This window comes from Sander vitreus, unplaced genomic scaffold, assembly GCF_031162955.1.
Source record: "Sander vitreus isolate 19-12246 unplaced genomic scaffold, sanVit1 ctg288_0, whole genome shotgun sequence".
NCBI classification, from domain to species: domain Eukaryota; kingdom Metazoa; phylum Chordata; class Actinopteri; order Perciformes; family Percidae; genus Sander; species Sander vitreus.
In genome coordinates this window covers 110001-127500 of record NW_027595443.1, presented here as the reverse complement: position 1 = coordinate 127500, position 17500 = coordinate 110001, and the positions used below count along the sequence as shown (strand labels likewise).

The following is a 17500-nucleotide window of genomic DNA, read 5'->3' as shown; positions in this document are numbered from 1 at the left end:
CTTCAAGTGAACGTGTGTGTGTATGTGTCTGTGTTGTCTGTGTGTGTGTTGTCTGTGGGTGTGTGTTGTCTGTGGGTGTGTGTCTGTGTGTGAGTGTGTCTCTGTGTGTGTGTGTGTGTCTGTGTGTGTGTCTGTGTGTGTGTGTGTGTGTCTGTGTGTGTGTCTGTGTGTCTGTCTGTATCTGTGTGTGTGTGTGTGTGTGTGTGTGTCTGTATCTCTGTGTGTGTGTGTGTGGTCTGCATCTGCTCTTTGGGTTACTTACCTTTACACAACTATTAACTAAAACAACAAGTATGTATGTATGGAGTTGATGTAAGTTAATGCTTTTTTTTTATCCGATTCATCGAAAAAATAATCAACAGATTAATCGAATATTAAAATAATCGTTAGTTGCAGCCCTAATATAAATATTAGTAACAATAATAATAATAATAATAATAATAATAATAAGGACGCAGCAGCCACCTGTTGAGTGTCTTTGGGCAGGTGGAGGCCGTTCCTCTTCCCCAGTTTCATCAGTCGCTCCATGTAGCGCCGGGCCTCCGCAGAGAAGCTCTCGGCGTCCGCCTTCTTCTGCACACACAAACACAAAGACACTTTTAGAAACCTGGGGGGGGGGGTATTGCACAAAAGTAGAATTTAGAAATCCAGGATAACTGATAAAGCGAGGCCTTGGCCTAGTATGAACAGCAGTTTTCATATAGCAATATAACAGTAACTGACATGAATAATGGTCAAAACTTTAAATAACAACAGAGCTTCACTGAACAGCAGAGATGTTCACAAGTCATTTTTTAGAAGTCCAAGTCGAGTCTCAAGTCTTTGAGGGGCAAGTTCAAGTCAAGTTCAAGTCCGAGTCTCAGACTCGAGTCCCCATCTCTGCTGAACAGCAACATGCACCTGTTGTATTTTAATGCAGGCTTGTAAAAACAGGTAAAACCACCGCTGACTGAACAGAAAAGGCAGCAGGGTTAATACATCCTGGCTGTTAGCCTGGTCGGGAGCAGGCTGGCTGTTAGCCTGCTAGCCTGGCTGTTAGCCTGCTAGCCTGGCTGTTAGCCTGGCTGTTAGCCTGCTAGGCAGGCTGTTAGCCTGGTCGGGAGCAGGCTAGCCGTTAGCCTGGCTGTTAGCCTGCTAGCCTGGCTGTTAGCCTGCTAGCCTGGCTGTTAGCCTGGTCGGGAACAGTCTAGCTGTTAGCCTGGCTGTTAGCCTGGTCGGGAGCAGGCTAGCTGTTAGCCTGGCTGTTAGCCTGGTCGGGAGCAGGCTAGCTGTTAGCCTGGCTGTTAGCCTGGTTGGGCGCAGGCTAGCTGTTAGCCTGGCTGTAAGCCTGTCTGTTAACCTGGTCGGGAGCAGGCTGGCTGTTAGCCTGGTCAGGAGAAGGCTAGCTGTTAGCCTGCTAGCCTGGCTGTTAGCCTGGTCAGGAGCAGGCTAGCTGTTAGCCTGGCTGTTAGCCTGGTCGGGAGCAGGCTAGCTGTTAGCCTGGCTGTTAACCTGCTAGCCTGGCTGTTAGCCTGGTCAGGAGCAGGCTAGCTGTTAGCCTGGTCGGGAGCAGGCTAGCTGTTAGCCTGGCTGTTAACCTGCTAGCCTGGCTGTTAGCCTGGTCAGGAGCAGGCTAGCTGCACAGAATACATCTCCATGGTATCTTAGGTGTCTCTGCTTTTGTCCAACCAAATCAAAGCTAAATGCATCCAGGATAACTGGAATATCCCGGCTTAATCCCTTATCCTGGTTTGGTGCAACACCCCTCAGGAAGGGGAGATGGAGCGTTCTCAGTCGTGGCCCCCAGGCTGTGGAATGACCTGCCTCTGCATGTCAGATTGGCCCCCAGCCTTCACATTTTTAAATCATGACTTAAAACTCACTTTCATTCATTGGCCTTCAAACCTGCTTGAGAGTTGTATTCTGTATTCTGCATTTTATTTTTCTAGTCTGTTATTTCTTTTAAATGTTTGTTTTGTTACTCGCGTGTTTATAATCAGGTCAATGTCCAAATTGGAGGAACCGGTCCAGATCATCTGCAGATCCGGGATTTAAAAAGGGAAACAAGAAGTCCTTCTCGTGTCTGGTTTTTCTGCTTCAGTCTTTAGATCTCTGACTGCAGTGTGAAAAGCCGAATCCAGTTCCCCAACCCTTGAGGTGATGCATTTGTTTAGTTGCACGTGTGTTTCTTCCCGTCATTGTGAAAGTTATGCGTGACACAAACCTCCCTAAAATGAGATTAAACTGTATTTATCCCTGCAGCCTGCACAGCATTAATACAGTTTTATCTCATCTAATCTTAGCGAGCTTTGTTAGTGTAATCTGGTTTCTTTCATTTCTTCAGGTTACATTTGTTTTGTTGGCCTTCACCCACCCTGAAGTTAAACACACACACACACACACACACACACACACAGGTCACACGTAACACACACACAGGTCGCACGTAACACACACACAGGTCACGTAACACACACACACAGGTCACACGTACACACACACAGGTCACACGTACACACACACAGGTCACACGTAACACACACACACAGGTCACACGTAACACACACACACAGGTCACACGTAACACACACACACAGGTCACACGTAACACACACACACAGGTCACACGTAACACACACAGGGTCACGTAACACACACAGGTCACACGTAACACACACTCACAGGTCACACGTAACACACTCACAGGTCACACGTAACACACACACACAGGTCACACGTAACACACACACAGGTCGCACGTAACACACACACAGGTCGCACGTAACACACACTCACAGGTCACACGTAACACACACTCACAGGTCACACGTAACACACACACACAGGTCACACGTAACACACACACAGGTCACACGTAACACACACACACACTCACAGGTCACACATAATACACACACACACTCACAGGTCGCACGTAACACACACTCACAGGTCACACGTAACACACACTCACAGGTCGCACGTAACACACACTCACAGGTCACACGTAACACACACTCACAGGTCACACGTAACACACACACACAGGTCACACGTAACACACACACAGGTCACACGTAACACACACACACTCACAGGTCACACATAATACACACACACACTCACAGGTCGCACGTAACACACACTCACAGGTCACACGTAACACACACACACAGGTCACACGTAACACACACTCACAGGTCGCACGTAACACACACTCACAGGTCACACGTAACACACACACACAGGTCACACGTAACACACACACACACATAATACACACACACACTCACAGGTCGCACGTAACACACACACACTCACAGGTCGCACATAAAACACACACTCACAGGTCACACGTAACACACACACACACACACACACACACACACACACTCACACACACACACAGTTTGGGTTGGTGATTCTTCGGCTGAGAGTTTACTTCTGAATATACTTCTCAGTGTTATTATTTTCACTTTTCAGGGAGCCGGGGCCCGTTTCACAAAACCAAGATGAGGGATTAAGCCGGGATGTATCAGTTATCCTGGATGATTTAAGCCTGGACTCGGTTTCACGAAAGTGGAGGCACATTAATCACCATGGAGATTTATTCTGTGCAGCTAGCCTGCTCCCAACCAGGCTAACAGCCAGGCTAACAGCTAGCCTGCTCCCGACCAGGCTAACAGCCAGGCTAACAGCTAGGCTGCTCCCAACCAGGCTAACAGCCAGGCTAACAGCTAGCCTGCTCCCAACTAGGCTAACAGCCAGGCTAACAGCTAGCCTGCTCCCGACCAGGCTAACAGCTAGCCTGCTCCCAACCAGGCTTACAGCCAGGCTAACAGCCAGGCTAACAGCTAGCCTGCTCCCGACCAGGCTAACAGCTAGGCAGCTCCCGACCAGGCTAACAGCCAGCCTGCTCCCGACCAGGCTAACAGCCAGGCTAACGGCTAGCCTGCTCCCGACCAGGCTAACAGCCAGGCTAACGGCTAGCCTGCTCCCGACCAGGCTAACAGCTAGCCTGCTCCCGACAAGGCTAACAGCCAGGCTAACAGCTAGCCTGCTCCCGACAAGGCTAACAGCCAGGCTAACAGCTAGCCTGCCCCCGACAAGGCTAACAGCCAGGGTAACAGCTAGCCTGCTCCCGACCAGGCTAACAGCCAGGCTAACAGCTAGCCTGCTCCCGACCAGGCTAACAGCTAGCCTGCTCCCGACCAGGCTAACAGCCAGGCTAACAGCTAGCCTGCTCCCGACAAGGCTAACAGCCAGGCTAACAGCTAGCCTGCTCCCGACCAGGCTAACAGCCAGGCTAACGGCTAGCCTGCTCCCGACCAGGCTAACAGCCAGGGTAACGGCTAGCCTGCTCCCGACCAGGCTAACAGCCAGGGTAACAGCTAGCCTGCTCCCGACCAGGCTAACAGCCAGGGTAACAGCTAGCCTGCTCCCGACCAGGCTAACAGCCAGGCTAACAGCTAGCCTGCTCCCGACCAGGCTAACAGCCAGGCTAACAGCTAGCCTGCTCCCGACCAGGCTAACAGCCAGGCTAACAGCTAGCCTGCTCCCGACCAGGCTAACAGCCAGGCTAACAGCTAGCCTGCTCCCGACCAGGCTTTTGAGGAAAGAAGTGGACGCGCATCTATCTGAATTACTTCAGTCTGACTCCACCTAGTCTCTCCTCCTCAGCCTGACTCCACCTAGTTTCTCCTCCTCAGTCTGACCTAGTCTCTCCTCCTCAGCCTGACTCCACCTGGTCTCTCCTCCTCAGTCTGACCTAGTTTCTCCTCCTCAGCCTGACTCCACCTGGTCTCTCCTCCTCAGCCTGACGTGGCCTTCGTGAAACGCACCAAGCCAGGATGCTCAGATTAGACTAGGTCAAGCGTCGCTTTATCAGTTATCCTGGATTTATATATTCTGCTTTTGTGAAACAGGCCCCCGGAAACAATCGCTCGTGTGTGTGGATTGGCCGGCTCTCCGTCGGCTCACCTCCAGAGCGACGATCCTCTGGTAGACGTCCTCCCTCATGCTCATCTCCACGTCAAACTCCGACAGACGCTTGTCGGCCTCGGTGCTCGCCGTTCGGACTTCCTTACAGGAAGAGACGTGCTGAGGGAAGTCCAGCATGTTCCTCTGGACTGAGACGGAGACAGGAGAGACAAGACGCCAACATCACAGTCAGTTTGGTGGACTTCCTGAACATCTCACAGGATTTAGTTACCAAGCAACTAGCCTTGTTGGCTGGTTGGTTTGTGTAACAACCGTAGCAACGCAGAGAGCTGACCATCATTCCCCCTGCTCTGGTGTTCCCCCCTCTCATTCCCCCTGCTCTGGTGTTCCCCCCTCTCATTCCTCCTGCTCTGGTGTTCCCCCCTCTCATTCCTCCTGCTCTGGTGTTCCCCCCTCTCATTCCCCCTGCTCTGGTGTTCCCCCCTCTCATTCCCCCTGCTCTGGTGTTCCCCCCTCTCATTCCTCCTGCTCTGGTGTCCCCCCTCTCATTCCCCCCTGCTCTGGTGTTCCCCCTCTCATTCCCCCTGCTCTGGTGTTCCCCCTCTCATTCCCCCTGCTCTGGTGTTCCCCCCCCTCTCATTCCCCCTGCTCTGGTGTTCCCCCCTCTCATTCCCCCCTGCTCTGGTGTTCCCCCCTCTCATTCCCCCTGCTCTGGTGTTCCCCCCCTCTCATTCCCCCTGCTCTATGCGTTCCCCCCTCTCATTCCCCCTGCTCGGTTTGTTTCAGGGACGTATTAATATTTTAGTCTGGGTTTGTTGCGACTGTTGTTGTTCAGTTGAGTGTCCGAAATCTGGGTTTGGTCGTTCCCTATATAGCATGTTGGAAGTATTTTTAGGTTTTCAGCTGCCTCCACACAAACTCTCCTCACGTCTCTATTGTCGCCCTTCACACACACACACACACACACACACACACACACACACACACACACACACACACACTATATAGTGAGGGAGGGAATGAGGCCTGAGTTTGTGTGGAGGCCTCTCCTGGCGTCTCTATTGTCTGGTCCAGCTGCTTTCTCTACAAACTGCTGACGGGTTTTTACCATTACATACTGATTGTGCTGACTCAGCTTCAGCGCAGGTCTCACAATGGAGGACCGACCGCCGCTGTGCTGTCAGGGTCACGCTGTGTTCGACCTCTTTACATTCAGGTTCATCGTCTGTCAACCGAACACGCTGCAGAAATATCTGGAGGCTGAAACTAATGATGTCAGGTGTTTGGTCTGTAAAAATAATATTAAATATATATTCTAAATGTCAGCTGAGAGATCTCTCTCTCTCGCTCTCAGCTACAATATAAGTTAATCGGACAATAGCCCAGCTTGTATTTACCTTACCATTACACTAGATCCCACCTCAACGTCCTGTTATCTTTCGTTTCTGTACCCCTATTCCCTGTTCTCTCCCCTTTTTCTATTTACCTTTTGTCTTTGGCTCCGACTATTCTGTGATCCCTAGAGACATGTTTTTCATTTATTCTAGGCCTACACCTTCTTCAATCCCATCCCTCTCATGTCTATAAGACACACTCTCTCTCTCTCTCTCTCTCTCTCTCTCTCTCTCGCTCTCAGCTACAATATAAGTTAATCGGACAATAGCCCAGCTTGTATTTACCTTCACTAAAGTGCTCATTTCGCCGCTGACAGACTCAGATTATTCTTCTAAGTGTCTGACAACATTATGGAAAGGATCCCTACAGAGATAGACCTTTTAGTTAAAGAGGAAGATCCTTTTTTTTTTTTTAAACGTAAAAACATCTGCGAAATCACGTTCGCTAAACCCACCAGACTCCATGTAAATAATCAGCAATTTAAGCATCGTAAAACACACTTCATTCAAAGTGGACAGAAAGAAAAGACAACTATTAAAAGCCGTTTTGGGTCATCTTTCCACTTTTCCAACCATCACAACTCTACTTTTGGTTGAAATAAACACACAGTTTACAGATCTACATGTGGAAACATGCTGGCTCTATACACGCTAAAAGTACTGATTATTTACATGGAGTCTGGTGGGTTTAGCGCTAGAAACGTCTGATCTGTTTCTGATTAAACAGAAAGGTCTCAAAGAGGTTTTAAAGGTCTATCTCTGTAGGGATCCTTTCATAATGGTGTCAGACACTTAGAGTAATAATCTGAGTCAGCGGCAACAACGAGGACTTAACTTACATTGTAGCTTGTTTCTCAGCTGCAGACTGCAGCGATCTCTCTTAATACTGGACCAAAGTCAAAGGTTGTTGTTCCCATCATGCACTTACACACACACACACACATATATATACGAACATAGGGCCCAGGTTGAAAACAAGGGTAGCTACCCTTTAACTGTGATGGAGTCGCTCTGCAACAACATACGAGTGTTTGATCAGCGGACACTGACCGGTGTACTCGACCTCCACGTCGGCGAGGGCCTTCAGCGTGTTCTGGAAGGTGACGGCGTCGAGGTCCAGTGCTCCCACGTCGTCGTACACCTTCTTGGTGCTGGCGATGAGCTTGTCGGAGAGCTGGCGGATCTGCTCGGGGCTCAGGTCCCAACGCAGACGGTTCTCCGCGCAGACCGGCACCGGGCTGCCAAACACCACCTCACCTGGGAGGATCAGGACCGGGACGGGACGTTACAGGACAGGGAATTAACAAGACAGGCATTACAGGACAAGACAGGCGAGAGAGTGTGTGTGTGTCTGTGTGTGAGAGTCTGTGTGTGTGTGTGTGTGTGTGTATATGTATGTATGTATGTGTATGTGTGTGTGTGTGTGTGTATGTATGTATGTATGTGTGTGTCTCTGTGTGTGTATGTATGTGTGTGTCTCTGTGTATGTATGTATCTGTGTGTGTCTCTGTGTATGTGTGTATGTGTGTGTGTGTGTGTGTGTGTGTGTGTGTGTGTGTGTGTGTGTGTGTGTGTGTGTGTGTGTGTGTGTGTGTGTGTGTGTCTCTGTATGTATGTGTGTGTGTCTCTGTGTATGTGTATGTATGTGTGTGTCTCTGTGTATGTATGTATGTGTGTGTCTCTGTGTATGTGTGTCTCTGTATGTGTGTGAAGTATCCAGATCTTTTACTGCAGTAAAAGTACTAATACCACACTGTAGAAATACCGACAAATCAGGATTTCCTTATCTATGAGATTGTTAAAGTGCCCATATTATGAAAAAACCACACTTTTTCTGGGATTTGGGGAGTTATTTTGTGTCTCTGGTGCTTCATACACACTAAGAAAACAACCCTCCATGCTGTTCTGAGTGAGATACGGTTTCTGAATGTGTCCTGTCTTCAGTCTCTGGGTCAGCTGGTCAACATCTGCACGGCTTGTGACGTCACAAGCCGAAACGAGCTGGCTAACCGCAACCATTAGCTCGTAGCGTTAGTGTTAGCATGCTAACGCTAGCATGCTACCTCGTTCTCAATAGCAAAGCACTGCTACAACACACACCAGTTCACCATAATCTCCAAAAGAACTACTTCCATGTGCGCCCTCATTTAGAAGAAGTCTCCCAGCTAATCCTGCCTTGTAACTGACTGAAGGTGGAGAAACAGCCTTTCTTTTACTGTCTATGGAGCTAGCTAGCTGACATGAGCTACATCTGAGCTACTGAGCATGTGCGAGAGCAATCAAAGATAGTACAGAAGAAGAAAAGAGGTCTCACTCTGTAGCTGAAACAGAGACCAGCTGAAAGAGGATCTGCAGCAGTGAGAGAGAGCTGGGCAGTACAACAACAATATGGTGTTTTTTGACAATTAAACCATGTAAACATATTCTGGTACAACCTTAAAATACAGTTATGAACCTGAAAATGAGCAGAATATGGGCGCTTTAAACTGGCAATCTAAGCTGTCAGTCTGAGGCTGAAATTCACCGTGAAAAACGTAAATGTTGGACCTGTTAAGTCTTCTTTCAGACTAACAAACATGTCTATGTCTGTCTGTGTTGATAGATTTCTCCTAAAGTCACTCAAAATTAGCATTGGAATCAACTGAAACGTAACATTTCCGAAAAAATTATTGTCTTAATGTCGGTAATCAACAGTGGGAGTTTATTTGTTAGTTAAAATATTTTCCCCCGTTCCTCTGCGACGTCCCCGTAACCCTCAGGCTGTCGTCCCCCGTCGACCGTGACCTCGTCGTCCCCTCGGGTCAAAATACTAGGTTTACACTTTTGTGATGCTTATTTTCCCGGTGATTTTGACACTTTTTCTGACATTTTTGTCCCTTTTGTTGTCCCTTGTTTTGACACTAACGTTTTTGTCCCGTTTTTTGACATTTTTGTCCATTATTTTGACACTTTTGTCCGTTATTTTTACACATTTTCTGACGTTTTTGTCCCTTATTTTTACAAATTTTCTGCCGTTTTGTCCCTTTTTCTGCCGTTTTTGTCCGTTATTTTTACACATTTTCTGACGTTTTTGTCCCTTATTTTTACAAATTTTCTGCCGTTTTGTCCCTTTTTCTGACGTTTTTGTCCGTTATTTTTACACTTTTTCTGACGTTTTTGTCCCTTATTTTGACAAATTTTTCTGCCGTTTTTGTCCGTTATTTTTACACTTTTTCTGACGTTTTTGTCCCTTATTTTTACACATTTTCTGACATTTTTGTCCTTTATTTTGACACTTTTTCAGACGTTTTTGAAACTTTTTCTGACGTTTTTGTCCCTTATTTTGACACTTTTTCTGACGTTTTTGTCCCTTTTGACGTTTTTGTCCCTTATTTTTACACATTTTCTGACGTTTTTGTCCATTATTTTGACACTTTTTCTGACATTTTTGTCCCTTATTTTGACATTTTTTCTGACGTTTTTGTCCCTTATTTTGACACTTTTTCTGACGTTTTTGTCCCTTATTTTTACACATTTTCTGACGTTTTTGTCCATTATTGACACTTTTTCTGACATTTTTGTCCCTTATTTTGACACTTTACGTTTTTGTCCCTTATTTTTACGCTTTTTCTGACGTTTTTGACACTTTTGACGTTTTTGTCCCTTATTTTGACATTTTTGTCCCTTATTTTTACACTTTGTCTGACATTTTTGTCCCTTATTTTTACACATTTTCTGACGTTTTTGTCCTTTATTTTTACACTTTTTCTGACGTTTGTCCTTTATTTTTACACTTTTTCTGACGTTTTTGTCCCTTTTTCTGACGTTTTTGTCCATTATTTTTACACATTTGACGTTTTTGTCCATTATTTTTACACATTTGACGTTTTTGTCCTTTATTTTTACACATTTTCTGACGTTTTTGTCCCTTTTTCAGACACTTTTTCTGACGTTTTTGTCCCTTATTTTGACACATTTTCTGACGTTTTTGTCCCTTATTTTTACACATTTTCTGACGTTTTGTCCCTTTTTCTGACGTTTTTGTCCCTTATTTTTACACATTTTCTGACGTTTTTGTCCCTTATTTTGACACTTTTTCTGACATTTTTGTCCCTTATTTTTACACTTTTTCTGACCTTTTTGTGTCTTATTTTTCTGACCTTTTTGTGTCTTATTTTTACACTTTTTCTGACCTTTTTGTGTCTTATTTTGACACATTTTCTGACGTTTTTGTCCCTTTTTTTGATACTTATTTTTTTTTATGTTTTTGTCTTGTTGTTTTTGTGACTGAGTTGAGTCAGACAGTGTTTCCAAACCGTTTCATTTTAGACATTTTGATAACGGGTCCAATTTGACCGCGAGGACAAACAGCAGGAGGGTTAACTAACGGCTCATTGGACTGACTTAACGTCAGTTAGCTGAATGAATAAGCAGTGTGAGCTAACAGCTAACCGAGGCAGAACTGCGGAGACATGAGTCACCACAGTATAACAGCGGGTTTAATTGGGTTATTATGTACTAAACTGACAGCTGACGTCATGTAACTAGAACATTTTTAAATAAAACGGCTCATACGAGCCTAACGGCTGCTTAGAATGCTAACGTTAGCACTGAGCTAAACCCCACTCAGTGATCAAAGCTAATTCATTCTAAATGATGACAGAGACAGTCAGAGAAGAAACATGGCGGCCGCGGAGATGTTGCTACATTAAAATGATTCAGTCACATTCAGTCACATTACAAACATGAGGACATTACTCACCTGTCGGCCCCATAGTTCAGGTTTTGAATGAAGGTACGTTAGGTCGGTGTTGGTTTACAGTCAGGCGGAGGAGTACGGGACCGTTAAAGCTGCGACACAAGAACAGTTAAACTTCCGGTCATACTTTCAAAATAAAATACCAGAGGAGGCGCATTCTGAGCCAAACTAATCCCGCCAAAATGAACATTATTTTATTTTTTAAAGCGGAATATGTATTGTTTTTTATTATACGGTATGTACAGTTTCATATGCAGAGGTGGAATCACTTATATATACTGTCTATGGGTGGAATAAATACTCAAATGTTTCTGTCTTTCTTCTCTTTCCTTCTTAGGCTACTATATTTATAACACATTTATATTATACATATTACATGTGTAGGTTTGAGTTTTTATATGTGAAGGTTTGAAAGTTTTAAAGAATCCGTTAGTGATTTGGCAAAGTAAAAAAAAAAAAAAGACTAACTAATTAACTATTATTTATATTATTAAATATAAAAATTTAAAAATTAAAAAAAAAAATATTAATCTGAGAAGAAATAACGCAGATTAATCCATTCCATATTGACGTTTGCATACAGACGAAAATCTGGTGTAGATATGTCTGCTCTTCTCTCTGCTGCTCTGAAACAGACGTTACAGGAAACACAAACCCCGCTGCATGTGACGCTAGTTAACACTATACTCGACAGCAGCTAACGTTAGCCTACCGCTAGCTAGTTAACACTATACTCGACAGCAGCTAACGTTAGCCTACCGCTAGCTAGTTAACACTCTACTCGACAGCAGCTAACGTTAGCCTACCGCTAGCTAGTTAACACTCTACTCGACAGCAGCTAACGTTAGCCTACCGCTACCTAGTTAACACTATACTCGACAGCAGCTAACATTAGCCTACCGCTAGCTAGTTAACACTCTACTCGACAGCAGCTAACGTTAGCCTACCGCTAGCTAGTTAACACTATACTCGACAGCAGCTAACATTAGCCTACCGCTACCTAGTTAACACTATACTCAACAGCAGCTAACATTAGCCTACCGCTAGCTAGTTAACACTATACTCGACAGCAGCTGACGTTAGCCTACCGCTAGCTAGTTAACACTATACTCGACAGCAGCAAACGCTAGCCTACCGCTAGCTAGTTAACACTATACTCGACAGCAGCTAACGTTAGCCTACCGCTAGCTAGTTAACACTATACTCGACAGCAGCTAACGTTAGCCTACCGCTAGCTAGTTAACACTATACTCGACAGCAGCTAACGTTAGCCTACCGCTAGCTAGTAGCTGGATTAAACAGGGTTAAATGCTGACAGCTAACGCTAAACGGTGTAAAGTGTGACTGTGTTTTACTGTAGAGGATTCAACACCGGGATGTAACAATCTGCAGCTGCCGTCGGAGAAACAACACAGACGGGGCGTTCAATGACACTGGTAAACTGCAGCCTCGTGGTGCATTTGAAGTTATTGTAAATGTCTTTTTCCATCTGGTTGTTGTTTTTGTCGTTCAACAGCTATTTACTAGTGAAATAAGTTATTGTTATTGTTATACATTATTATTAAACATTTAATGTTGACCATATGGCCTTAGCAATAAACAAGCCGTTCTTTAATGTCACCAACTGTTGTTTAGTACCTTTTTATTTCTTTTCTTTTCTTACTTTCTTAAAAAGTTTCGGTTCAGGCACCGTTAATTATGTATGTGATTAATTTCGATTAATTAATCACAGAGTACGAAATTAATTAGATTACATGTTTTAATCGATTGACAGCCCTAATATATATGATTATACATTATATATATATATATATATATATATATATATATATATATATATATATATATAAATATATATATATATATGATTATAATGAAATACTGACATGTATGTAGGAGTGCTCTCTGGTGGACAAACTCTGTAAATGAAGGATAAATAATATCAAGCATATCTTTAACATTTCTCACATTTACTGTTATTTACATTTCAGTTTTCAGTTCAGTTATCTAGGTTATTTTTTTACTAACTGTGTGCTGCTGTTTGCTTCTCTAACATATAATTACCAGTTTTATCTTGTGTTATCTTATCTTATCTTACATGCATACTGTGAGAAACTGTCTGATGTTTATAAAGAAATCCTCAAATACTGTAATGTGAACTCATACATACAGAAATAGACATACAGCTAAAAACAAGAACAACAAAGCTGATGAAATTAACATTTAACTACTAGGCCCATATGAAAATATAAATATATATAAATAAGTAAAAGAAACTACAATGAAATGTGTAGACAATATTCATATTAATTCATATCTGAAACCGACAGGGTGTTTTGGGATATCATTTAGTTGAAACTGCAGCAGTGTAACACAACAACAACAACGCAAGTATTCTAGTTTTTCACTTCATAATGCTTTTATTCTGAAGGCGAGTTTGACAAACGTTCTGTATTGTAGTTTTTGCTGATAACTTGACGCGGGACACGAACTACACCACGCCGGCACCTACGCATGACGACATAACCAACGCGACAACCTAATAAGCTAATAAGCTAGCTGAATGACGGCCACGAACTCGAAGGAGCAGAGCTAACGTCAATTTATCCGTTACCGGGCTAATCCACACCTGAAACAGAGACAGCTGGTAGGAAAAACACATTACTGAGTCCTCGTGTTAGATTAGGTAGCATGACATGTTTCTTATATTTACACGGTAGCACCAGAATGTAATCAGCTAGGTGGCTAACCGTTAGCATTGTTCCATTAGCGAGTCCCCTTTCCCCCCAGGATGGTAAAGGCTTATACCGCCCTACTCTGCCTCTGATTGGCTTACCCTGACATTCTCGCTAAACATAACCAATCCAACCCAATGCAGGCAACGAGTACTATCCAATCAGAGGGAGAGTAGAGCAGTGCACGCCTTCGCCGTCCTAGGAAAACAAATGTGGCGTGCCGTTAGCGGTTTGGTGAACACGTCACGCAAAACCCCCTTTTAAACTTTGTTAATACAACATACCTTTGCTTCTAAGTAAAACCACACGCCTGTTAGAACAACATTGAAAGCATGTAATTAACTGTTGAGAAGCACGCTACAATTCGGCATATGTAATAAACACTTGGTAACACTTATTTTTATACAATTACAGCTTTTAGTACCGGGTTCGCCCATTGTTTTTCACATTCCCTCTCGGTATACAAAGTACAATAATGGGCAGTGACGTTAGTTAAGTAGCGTAAATACGACTTTTAAGTGACACTGTTGAGATGATTTGCTGCCGAAATTACCTAAAACATATCAGCTTCCATTATTTCTACTTCATTTCATTCCTACACCTACTTTCTTTCGCCGATATACAAAACACGTTTAAACTGCCAGAATTTCGATAGAGGATTCGTATAAGCTAGCAGGAAGGCTAAGCTAAAAGGAACCAACTTGGTTCCAGTTCAGATTGACCTCGCGTCCCTTATCTTTCTCCACAGCTATATCTGCTTACTCTCAGCTTGTATGTGTCACCATTCATGTGATAAGATGGCTAGTGTTAGCCGGCAGGCGTTAGCATTACTAAGACAGTCATGCTTAGCTTATACTTAGCCAGAGCTTCTAGAATCTTCTACAAGCTAATGCTAATGCTAAAGGAGGCTGGCTAAACTGAGAGTAATAACTGTAGCTATATATATGTTTAAGGTTGTGTTCATTTATACTCCTTTATATACTGCTGGGTAGTTTAATCTTCAGCAATTAACTTACTTGTTGGAATATTACGACTTTCTTTCCTTGTAAAAGTTACTTTTTCTCTTTTAAAAATATGACTTTTTGTTGAAATATTATGATTTTTTTTTGTTGAAATATTATGACTTTTTTTGTTGAAATATTCAGAAATTTTTGCTTAAAATATTATGTTTTTTTCCCCTGAAATACAACTTTATTTTCTTGAAATATTAGCACTTTCTTTTTTGGAATATATATATATATATATAATGACATGGCGACAGAAAAACAGCCCTGTAGTGGAGAAAAAAAGTATATATATATGTTTACCTCTGAGACTTACAAGTTTAAAGTAGCAGAACATGGAAATATGTCTGATGTGTACAGTGTGTATACCTCGACTGGCTGAGTTGACGTTCCTCCTCCTCGTGTTTGGATGATTTCCAGGGTCTCTCTCCCTCAGTGAGCCTCCGTCACCATGACAGACAACAAGCGCCTCGCCTTCTCCATCCTGCAGTTCCTCCATGATCAGCTGCAGGCCGGGAGCCTGACCTCCAGCGCCCAGGAGAGCCTAGAAGGTCTGTCTGTCTGTCTGAGAGTCTAGCAGGTCTGTCTGTCTGTCTGTCTCTCTGTCTGTCTCTCTCTCTGTCTGTCTCTCTCTCTGTCTGCCTCTCTCTCTGTCTGTCTGTCTCTCTGTCTGTCTGAGAGTCTAGCAGGTCTGTCTGTCTGTCTGTCTCTCTGTCTGTCTGTCTCTCTGTCTGTCTGTCTCTCTGTCTGTCTCTCTCTCTGTCTGTCTCTCCTTGTCTGTCTGTATCTCTGTCTGTCTGAGAGTCTAGCAGGTCTGTCTGTCTGTCTCTCTGTCAGTCTCTCTCTCCTTGTCTGTCTGTCTGTCCGTCCGTCCGTCTCTCTGTCTGTCTCTCCTTGTCTCTCTCTCTCTGTCTGTCTGTCTGAGAGTCTAGGTCTCTCTGTCTCTGTCTGTCTGTCTCTCTCTGTCTGTCTGTCTGTTTGCACCTGTCTATCAGAGCTGCTCGGTTATGGAAAAGATCCTAATCATGATTATTTTGGTCAGTGTTGAAATCAGGATTATTTAACACTAATTTCTTATTAGACGTTAGGAAACATGTTAAACAGCAGCTCTACTTGTAACTGTGTTTGTAGGCGGTGAAAGCCTCGTGATGATAGATGTGTAATCAGATTATAACCCAGTAAAGGGATCTTGTTTGTGCTGTAGTTGCTGTCCAGTGTTTGGAGACGGCGTTTGAGATTTCGACTGACGACCAGACGCTCGCCGTGCCCATGACCTTACCGGAGATCTTCGCCTCAGCCACGGCCGAGGTACAAGCCAGCCCGCGGGACTCTGTCATGACAAATACACACTTTACAGTTTAGTTTGTTAAAAAGAAGAACATCAGCAACTTTCCCTCTTTAGCATTTAGCTTAGCATTGGCTCTGTTGGTTTGCTGCTTCCTGTTTGGTGCTGGAGAAAATAATCTGACAGTGGACTCGCTTGGAAGGTCGATTGGTGTAAAGTCTTTACGGTCGGAATAATGTCACATATACAGACATGTTTATATATAATAATGTCACATATACAGACATGTTTATATATAATAATGTCACATATACAGACATGTTTATATATAATAATGTCACATATACAGACATGTTTATATATAATAATGTCACATATACAGACATGTTTATATATAATAATGTCACATATACAGACATGTTTATATATAATAATATCACATATACAGACATGTTTATATATAATAATGTCACATATACAGACATGTTTATATATAATAATGTCACATATACAGACATGTTTATATATAATAATATCACATATACAGACATGTTTATATATAATAATATCACATATACAGACATGTTTATATATAATAATGTCACATATACAGACATGTTTATATATAATAATGTCACATATACAGACATGTTTATATATAATATCATATATAGAGACGTGTGTGTGTGTATATATTTATAATAATAATATCACATATAGAGACATGTTTATGAGGATGAAATGAGGACGGCTGTAGGTTGGAAGGGTTTCTGTGACATGAGGCAGTGATGTCTGACTTACTGTGTGTGTGTGTGTGAGACTATATGTTTGACTGTGTGTGTGAGTGAGAATATATATATATATGTATATATATATATATATATATATATATATATATATATATATATGTATGTATGTATATATATGTGTGTGTGAGTGAGACTGTGTGAGTGAGACTGTGTGTGTTTGTGAGGCTATATATATATATATATATATATATATATATATGTGTGTGATATATATATATATATATATATATATATGTGTGTATATATGTATATATGTATATATATACACATATATACATATATATGTATGATATATATGTGTGTGTGAGTGAGACTGTGTGTGTTTGTGAGACTATATATATGTGTGAGTGAGACTGTGTGTGTTAGTGAGACTATATATATGTGTGAGTGAGACTGTGTGTGTGTGTTTGTGAGACTATATATATATGTGTGTGTGTGTGTGTGTGTGGGTGTGGGTGGGTGGTCTGGAGGTAAAATGGTTGCCACAAGGTTGGTGGATCGATCCCAGGTCATCAGCCACATGTCAGTGTCCTTGAGCAAGACACTGAACCCTCAGTTGCTCCCTGGATGCTGTATGTATAGCTGTCCACTGCTCCTAATACTTAGGATGGGTTA

At 43.1% G+C, this 17500-nt stretch overlaps 2 protein-coding genes across 4 annotated transcripts in view; one reads left to right on the top strand and one right to left on the bottom strand.

The window, feature by feature from the left end:
- Positions 1–11143, bottom strand: part of thop1 (thimet oligopeptidase 1) — a 26187-nt gene extending 15044 nt beyond the window's left edge. For 2 of the 3 annotated variants that reach the window (XM_078244677.1, XM_078244679.1), the window contains exons 1-4: positions 11056–11143; positions 7365–7571; positions 4960–5108; positions 466–573 (exon numbers count right to left, since the gene is read on the bottom strand). In XM_078244677.1, coding sequence (XP_078100803.1) covers positions 466–573; positions 4960–5108; positions 7365–7571; positions 11056–11068 — 477 coding nt within the window. In that variant the 5' untranslated portion in view covers positions 11069–11143. The remainder of the gene's footprint in view (positions 1–465; positions 574–4959; positions 5109–7364; positions 7572–11055) is intronic. The other variant, XM_078244678.1, reaches the window with a different exon arrangement.
- Positions 11144–13562: 2419 nt separating this feature from the next.
- LOC144513577 (small glutamine-rich tetratricopeptide repeat-containing protein alpha-like) overlaps positions 13563–17500 on the top strand; it is a 15620-nt gene continuing 11682 nt past the window's right edge. The window contains exons 1-3 of the mRNA XM_078244687.1: positions 13563–13699; positions 15212–15342; positions 15996–16099. Of these exons, the coding sequence (XP_078100813.1) occupies positions 15243–15342; positions 15996–16099 (204 nt within the window). The 5' untranslated portion in view covers positions 13563–13699; positions 15212–15242. The remainder of the gene's footprint in view (positions 13700–15211; positions 15343–15995; positions 16100–17500) is intronic.